We start from the raw sequence: 8,720 nt of genomic DNA, 5'->3' as shown, positions 1-8,720 counted from the left end.
TATCAGAATAACAAAATATTATTGTGATAAGACATTCATCAGATAAAATATGACTCTCCTTTCCTTTTCTTATGCTTAACAAGTATATATGTATATATAAATATAAATAAATAAATAAATATATATATATATATATATAACTGATATGATATGTATAATTATATTTGTCTTATTATGTTTTATGAACACATTAAAAATTTGTATGTAAACTTATATTTGTATCGAAAAAATAGTATTTTTCTAAAATTTAGGATGTATTATATTTAATAATGTATAGAAGTATAAAAAATTCTATATTCATAAAAAAATTTATATTCAATAATGTATATCTACAATTATAAAGAATATAAAAATGTTTAAAATTAGAAAAAAATCATGCCAAACGATTTCGATTTCTTACATATCTAGTTTTTAACTTTTTTATTATATGTATGTTATTAAGATTATATATTTGCGCTTGTTAGAGTTCTTATTGGTTATATAATTATTTTGTTAATAAAATAAGCAGATAAATATTTAAAAGTAACAGCGAATTACTTAATGAAAATGTCACCTCGGTACATGTTACCAATCACAAATGGATGTAAATCATATAATTCGTTACATAAGAATCAGATTTAATCGTCACACACACTTGTGATACAATACTATCAGGAGATAAGTTGGAACACCTTGCAAATTTTATAGTACGTCTAATCATAGTATGCCATTAATGTTTTGACGTGTTATTTTTTTTAACCGAATAAATAGCGAATTAGTCGCGAAAATTGGCTAAAAACATATAAATACTTTAGGTAAATGTTATTCATTTCCGATTTACCTGTGATTTATAATTGAACTTAAGATAATTGTAAAATGAGGAGGTTATGTGCATATCGTTTAGTTTATTTCGTGCTTTTCGGAATTTGTGAAAATAGTGTCAATTTCTTAAACATGAATGTTCGTACTTTCTTCCCAAAATATATTGATATAGTTAATGAATAGAGATTTGAAATTTCATGCAAATTTTAAGTTATCGTTTGATATAAAGGTTCGATCAAACTATTACTGAGGAAGTATTAAATTCTAGCAACCTTGAATTCGTTTTTACAATTGATGTTAATAATTCGATATATTAGCAATGTTCTTAAACTATCAAATTGCATTTGTACACGCGAATTATTATTTATTCGAATGTTCAACAAGTATTTTTCACTTTGATTCCATTTCTTATCTAATTGGTCTGTAACATTTGTCGGAGTTCATTGCAAGACATATTGTACTTTTTTTGTTTAGATTTATTTGTAAAAATATATTTAGTAATATAAAAAAGAAATGTATTCATAATGATGATGAAATATTTAATTAAATTTATTAATACAATCGGAACTTATATATATATAAATGTCTTTTTTTAAATAAAGTAAGTAAAATAAAATATAGTTTACTTTTATTCTTTACTTTTAAGTTTATGACTTTAAGTAAAATATTTAATATTTAATTATTTATGGTTATATTTGGATTTTATCTGTTTTTCCAAATTCATTATTTATTTACATATTTAAGAGATTAAGAATATCTTTGTATAACGTAATATTTTATTTATGAAACTATAGTATTTATGTAATAAATAGAAAATGTTGCTACAAGCATGTAGTTTAGTTGAAGATGTTTTAATAGGAATATTGCAATGTACATATGAATCTATAATCATGATTAAAATAAAAACGTTATTGTAAAAAGGTAAAATGATGCAAGATGAGCATCTGGGTGGTCCTCCAAGACGAAATGTTTTTAGTCAAACAATAGGAAGAATATCACAGGTACTTAATTATACTTCTTGAAGCTTTATTTTTTTTAAATATTTCGTTTTATTGTTAATTGCAGTTCCTAATTGTGCTAATGTGTTAAATATGTATTTAAAATATAACATATATGTATATATGTATTGTTAAATACATGTATTTTTATTATAGTTATATCAAAGATATTTGGATCTTTGGACTCCTCACGTAGTGTCGAGATGGACAGTGGCTTTTTTTCTAGTATTTGTTTTTTCTTTACGTATACTTTTATCAGAGGTAAGTTAAATTTAAAATGTATTCTCGTCTCTTCTCTTTATAAATTTAAATATATTCTCATACTTTTTAGGGATGGTACATTGTTACATATGCACTAGCAATTTATCACCTAAATTTATTCATAGCATTCCTTACGCCTAAAATTGATCCTGGAATGGATTTTGATGGTAAGTGCATATAAATTTATGAAAATTATTAGTTATTAACTTTAGAACTTGAACAAACTTCACTTCCATTTCTATAACACACTTTTAACAGAACTTTCTTGATAGATGGTGAAGGACCAGAATTACCTACAAGATCTAACGAAGAGTTTAGACCATTTATTAGAAGGTTACCCGAATTTAAATTCTGGTATTCTGTGATGAAATCTACAATTATTGCTATGATATGTACTATGTTTGATTGTTTCAATGTACCAGTATTTTGGCCCATACTTGTTATGTACTTCATAACGCTATTTTGCATTACTATGAAGCGTCAAATAAAGGTAATATAATATTAAATATATTGATGAAGTTGAGTAAAAAATATTTAAAAATATAAAATAATGAATTCGAAATTTATTTGCAGCATATGATCAAATACAGATATTTGCCGTTCACTTATGGAAAACCAAGTTACCAGAATCACGAGGATACTTCGAGGTTAATACCTTCAAAGTGAATTGGTGTGAAGTATGTTTGTTGATGGAGGTGCATAAGTGTGTAGATTTCTATTTTCCCAGTACCATGTGAAAAAAATTTTTGGATTTGAAAGCAGTCAGATTCTTTTATCAATGACAGTACATATAAATAAAATCATTGCCTTCTACAAGAAAAGGTTTAATCCATAAAAGGTGTAACACTAAAAGTATAATGTTATATGGTATATAAACTGAATTGTCGTAATATATTTGTATCATAAAACTTGTACAAAGTATTGTTAGGTCTTACATAAAGTGGTCACAATAACAATGTGAACATTACAGCAGTTGTTAATGTAATATTAAATTAACATTGGATGTGAAGGAAAACAAAGATAATTCATACATATATTAGGTTTGTAATCTAAACAATAGTACTGTTTTCTTTTTAGTACATTTTGCTTTTTCATTATGACATTCCATATAGAAGATTACATTTCTTCTCTTACTTCTTAATTTTTAACATTTTTAAATTTCATTCAAAATTTATCCTGTCGATTTTGTTGTGTCAGATTCAGTTGTGTTTTTGTTGTTAAAAATTGTAATTGCAAACTACTCTCCTTTTCAGTAACAATAACAATATGCATTTATCTATCTAGCTTGATAAATTTGTTCTCCACTGAAAAGAAAGTCGAAATCTTTTCGGCTGCTTATGGTATATATTTGTAGTTCGTGATAGACGGCATCTAATCATTTTTATCGAATGAATTTATTATCGTAAACAATTTAGTCCAATTTACCGTAACATAAGACACGTTGTCTTAATAGAACTGTGTTCTTACATCGATAGGCATATATTAAATGGTAGTTTAAAACGACAACACATTGAATAACATATACCATTCATGACTCTTCTCTAATTTATCTCTATACAAATTTGTATATATGAAGTTATTTAATAAACATACACGGATCGCCTGATTCATAGTAAAATAAATGTTAAGTGATAGCGTTATTTAGGGGGTGATTTCTTAAGGTCCAAAGATCATTTGTCTGTCACGTTATTTTATCTGATGTTTTACACTGTACCATTTTTACAAATGAAACGAAATTATAGTACATTTATTTACTAAAAATTATCGAATATTTTACAAATTTTATACAAGTTTTAAATTATATTATAATATACACATATATTGCTCAGAAATTTTTTAAATTATATATCGCTTCATGGTTATTAAGTGTGTTTGATATTATTCAATATATTTTCATTTTCCTAACATTTTTAGCCTGTTTAATATTAATAGTTTAACTGATTAACTTATGTTAAACTTCAATCTGTACAAAATATAAGTTCATTTGATTATATTTGAACGCAGAAATAAAGTTTTACGACATATCAGGTACCATTTCTTCGGTCTTTCACCTCATAGCTACTTAAAAATAATTATCTTCTTGGATCTTTGGACAAAATTTGAACCCCGAGTAACGTACTCTCTTGTTACTATTGGGCATAATATTACATTATCTTTCTTTTATACACACACACATACACACACACATATATGTATATTGCTCCAAAGATAATCGAAACTAATTCTTTCTAATATAGTGTCGATCATTGTAATGTTCTTGGAACTTTTTTATAGATACAAGCACACGCATCACGTACGATATTGTGTAACACGTTTTATAAATCTTGATACATGTAAAATACGATAGTCGGTCATCTGATATCACTAAATAACGTGAAATGGAAAAGTTTGCGATATGTACACGGACTTGGGAATATAGTGATGCCCAACGTTTTACGGAAGCGATTGTTAATAAGTATTTACAATATATTTTCGATACTCAATAAAGCTTTCATGCTTACAATGGAGTCAAAATAAATAATGTTTTCATTAACAGTTTCTTATAATAATAAATACTTTTTCTCTCTTATTAAAATATTGATACAAATACTTCACTTACTTACAAGTACTTTTTTAATTTATATTTCAAAAACAAAAATGATATTTAACAAGGACGATCACAAATTTGTAATAGCAACATGATGAAGCTAAAAGATATATTTTCCTTAAACGTATTATTTATTATTGTTTTAATTAATTTTTTTATAATTTTTAAATGTCAATTATGGACAAACGTAAATACTTAACGATGTAATAGGCAAGTTTTTGTGTTGAAATAGTTTTTTGTGCGGATATGTATAATATGTTTTCGCATGCAAGGTAACTTAACGAAGTTCATTTAATGTTCAAGAATTCTGCCCTTTTTCTTTTCCAAATAATTAAATCCGCACCAGAGATATCAACACATACAGCGATGCTAATGTACGTTTCTGACAGTAGAGCTATTTTTAAGGATTCTTTTATCCTTTTTTTAATCGCAATCGAAACTGGGTAGAATAGCAAAAAATTTTAATAATAGTACAAAGCAGTTTTCCACTTTTTAACTATAAGTACACATATACGTATGTAATAAATATAAAAATATAATAAAACATTTTTAATATATTTATTAATTTATAACATATCTATATATTATTATATATTTAGTACATTTATTATTAAACAATAAAATACATTTAAGAAGAAAGTAAAACATATATATGTATATTAACGGTATTTCATTTCTAGAACAATCACCCAGTTTGAATTGCTAATTTCTCTTCGGGAATTTCTTTGTTCTTTTACGCTGCAAACTTTAATTTCAAATGCTCAATTCAGAAAATCGAAATTTTTACGTTTGACGATAGTAGAACGACGAAAAAAATTGATAATGTACCATAGAAAAAAGGGAGAGTAAAAAAAAAAGAATTCTCACGGATTTTTCTTTTTTACAGGAGTCCACTTGTGGAAGTTTGATGATGGGTGTCGTAGAATTTAAACAGGGAAATTAATTTCCCTCTGATTCGAACGCGTTCGTGTTTCTCTTGAGCTGAACAGACGTGAAACGAAGTAATGAGATTAAAAAAATTAAAAAAAAAAAAAAAAAGAAAGAAAAAACGAAAAGGAGAATAAAAAAGAACAGAAGGGAAAATGGAGTGAAGCGAATGTGGAGGAGGCGAAAGTGGCGAGGCACGAATGGAACGTGTGAATGGGCAAGAATGTGAGGCTAGCCTTCTCCTAACGAAAATGGTAATTCAAAATAAAAGCATCGTTGCATTGTTGTATATCCTCAGATCTTTTTTAATTTCTCCAACCATTCCTTGCGACGAATCAATACGATATATTGTTCCCCTGAAAATGACGCTGTTGTGGAGCACTAAAGATCTGAGAAATATTCTTGTGGACTTGTTCCTTTTTCTGTGTTTTAAATCAAATTTTACGATTGACGGGAGAGAGAAATCTAATATTTTTATTTTAGAGATATATCTGGCGTTGTTTTTGTTTGTTTGTTCTTTAACAAAACTTGCAGAAGTTTAAGAGTCCTCAGGAGATTTGTTATTTCACAAAAGAAAGATTTTATATTTTGTATATTAAGTAGTTTGACGCATATATCAAGTACATTTTAGGAAAATATCAATTGTAAAGTTAATTTATTTCATTTGTTTCCGTGTATATTACGTGTATATTTTGGCAATGAAAGAAAGAAATCGTATCAAAAAAAGAAAATTTAGTCATCCATTCATAATCGTTTTCTATCATATTACAATGCAATTAATTTATACAAATATTATATTGAAAAAATGCTAATTCCAGAATAATAAAAATTAGTTTTATTTTGAAAACGAAAGAAAGTGAAAACACATCAAAAAGTATAAATCGCAATATATAAATATGTTCATCTTTTTAATTTCCATTATTTTATGAACAATTCTGTGACAAAGTATATATTTCAATATCTTGCCCCTTTGACTACTTCCCTCTCGTTTCCAACATTCGTAAAATTCATAACAATCAATTTACTTTTTTATACATATTCTTGTTCAAAATATTTCACACTGGCAAACGTAAACCTCTTTCAAATAATAAATAACAATTCTCCATCTTTCCAAATAATTATTTCTTCCTTTGACGATCAGATAAAAAGAAAATGACACAAGCAAAAAGAGAAGATTGGTATCTCTTAGATCTTGATTTGCTTAAGGATATTTTTTCAAAAGAAGAATGTTTAACAAATTCTTCGATAATGATTCTAATCGGTCCATTGGCGAGATCAGAATCGTTCCTATTCGTTCAGATCCTCCGAAATAGCCTTTTTCGATTTATCTAGGAATGTGGTCGTCGAGTTTAACCCTATTACGGTTGTTGTGGTCGTCTCGCTTACGGATGAATCCCTTTTTCTGTATGGATTTGACGGTGGGCAGTACAATCTGTAAATTTTCACCGTTAACGACTTCGAAAAGCGATCAACCATTCTAAATCGTCCCCATTTAAGCGTTTTAATTTTCTACAGTTCTTCTAAATTAATCATTAGATGCACAACAATCATGTGAACGCATTTTGCATAGGAAGTTTCGCTGATTTCTTCGAACGAAATATTGAGTGACGAAAGAACTCAAAAGAAAGTTAAATAATTAAGCAATAAGGGAATAGAATACCTTATACTCTCTGTTCTCGAACGGGGAGACCAATTGTTATAATACCTTCTTTCTGTGTCCAGATCGCGAGCTGTTGCCCATCGTTCGATATGGTGTTTCACTGTGTTTTGAACCTCGGTGTTTAGAAAACAGTAAAATAACGCGACGAACAGGCCCTGAAAATATCAAGTACTCGTTAAAGTATACTACGTGCATTAAGATGATTTTTAATCTTTGACGTCGAAGCTTTTTGTATCTTGTGATTTGTCGGAGAACTGTTTCTCCATCCTTTTAAGAGTTTAATTTATTTTTTCCTAACCTATTCTTTGAAATTCGTAATACATCTAAACTTTCTTTATTCCTTCTCCTCCACTCTCCCACTCTTCCTCTCTCTTTCCAAGATAAGGAAACTAAAGATGCATAGTTCCTTTCGAAGTATTTTATCCATTTAAGCTTTGAACTTTGACGTTAAAAAGTCGATAGAGTAACTTTATAAAAAAAGAAAGTTTGCAGAAGATACTAATGCGTGCGATTACTTTATCGGTAGCTTGAACATACGTTTATCAAATTACGGGTTCCTACGTATTCTGTCTTATATAAAAGTTTTGTGAATGCCAGATTCTTTTAAATATGCTTGAATCGACGTGGCTTTGAAGCTTGCCATCTCAACATAAAATAAAGTAACCAAAGTAACAAGATTTATGGAAGAATGTAACCTTTGTAACTTTACTGCGTATCTTGTAAGGGACTCGTATAGTTTTTTATGGATCAAACCTACGGAGAATAGAAAATTCTTTTGAATAAATACTTTCCAAATATTTGTTACTACGGTGCGTAGAAAGACGTTTTGAATAAATATTGTCTTAATGTTTTGATGCGAAAATTTCATTTTCGTTTCAAAACTTCCTTTCCCAAATTTTTATTCAGGAAGTTTGTGACTATCTGTGGAGTGTTCTGTTTTAGTTTACGTTACTTTATAACAACACTTTACGACATATGTTTCTTATCGTTGCAGACAGAAGTCCTGGTACTAGAAAAGTGAGAATAAAATCATCTCGAGGAGGAAGAAGTAATAAGAAGTGAGAGATTAAAATTTCTTGTGTCTGAAGTTGTGAATACCGACGAACCAACAAATTGATTTTTTTAATTCGAACAATTTCGCTTTCAAAAACTCAATAGCGTTTCCTCGATTATAAATTTTGTCAAAGAGGAAGAAAATTACCGGTTCTTGATCGAATATATGGATTAATTAATAGGGGATTACTCGAGGTTTGGTAATGTATAAACGAGTGCAAAATCTGTGACATATAACTTTTAAATAATATTACATTCGAATACGTATAAATATATACGTGTAAATTAACATAGATTTTTATCTTTTCATTGTGTAATAAATTTTAAGAATAAATTGTACCGTATTATAATATTCTACGATGGTTTTGACAAAGGATAAAGCTGTCCTGGAACTTTTTGTTTATAATTTTATAATTAAATTACGTTCTATCGA

The 8,720-nt window shown here is 27.8% G+C and overlaps 2 protein-coding genes across 8 annotated transcripts in view; one reads left to right on the top strand and one right to left on the bottom strand.

Moving 5' to 3' along the window:
- Positions 1-620: 620 nt before the first annotated feature.
- LOC139985866 (protein RER1) lies at positions 621-8,639 on the top strand. 3 transcript variants are annotated; one of them, XM_072000699.1, is made up of 7 exons: positions 621-686; positions 1,723-1,802; positions 1,956-2,060; positions 2,131-2,227; positions 2,333-2,550; positions 2,634-2,707; positions 5,534-5,865. In XM_072000699.1, exons 2-7 carry the CDS (start codon positions 1,728-1,730, stop codon positions 5,553-5,555), a joined length of 591 nt encoding a protein of 196 aa, XP_071856800.1. In that variant the 5' UTR covers positions 621-686; positions 1,723-1,727; the 3' UTR covers positions 5,556-5,865. The 3 variants fall into 3 exon arrangements, with proteins under 3 accessions (XP_071856800.1, XP_071856801.1, XP_071856798.1); XM_072000700.1 differs by lacking the exon at positions 5,534-5,865 and adding an exon at positions 8,229-8,639 and having other exon boundaries at positions 637-794; XM_072000697.1 differs by having other exon boundaries at positions 637-794.
- Positions 6,229-8,720, bottom strand: part of Dh44-r1 (Diuretic hormone 44 receptor 1) — a 76,322-nt gene continuing 73,830 nt past the window's right edge. For 4 of the 5 annotated variants that reach the window (XM_072000682.1, XM_072000683.1, XM_072000684.1 and 1 more), the window contains 2 exons: positions 7,235-7,389; positions 6,229-7,006 (listed from right to left, as the gene is read on the bottom strand). In XM_072000682.1, the coding sequence (XP_071856783.1) occupies positions 6,862-7,006; positions 7,235-7,389 (300 nt within the window). In that variant the 3' untranslated portion in view covers positions 6,229-6,861. The remainder of the gene's footprint in view (positions 7,007-7,234; positions 7,390-8,720) is intronic. The other variant, XM_072000685.1, reaches the window with a different exon arrangement.

Source organism: Bombus fervidus, chromosome 3 (assembly GCF_041682495.2).
Source record: "Bombus fervidus isolate BK054 chromosome 3, iyBomFerv1, whole genome shotgun sequence".
In the NCBI taxonomy this organism is placed as follows: domain Eukaryota; kingdom Metazoa; phylum Arthropoda; class Insecta; order Hymenoptera; family Apidae; genus Bombus; species Bombus fervidus.
The sequence above is the reverse complement of the archived record's forward strand: the minus strand, read 5'-3'. Positions and strand labels throughout refer to the sequence as shown.

Bases quoted from the DNA above. Each gene is read 5' to 3' on its own strand.
- LOC139985866 (XM_072000699.1), top strand. From the start codon at position 1,728: ATGATGCAAGATGAGCATCTGGGTGGTCCTCCAAGACGAAATGTTTTT. The intron at 1,803-1,955 runs GTACTTAATTAT...TTTTTATTATAG, and splicing joins CAATAGGAAGAATATCACAG to TTATATCAAAGATATTTGGA. The intron at 2,061-2,130 runs GTAAGTTAAATT...CATACTTTTTAG, and splicing joins TACGTATACTTTTATCAGAG to GGATGGTACATTGTTACATA.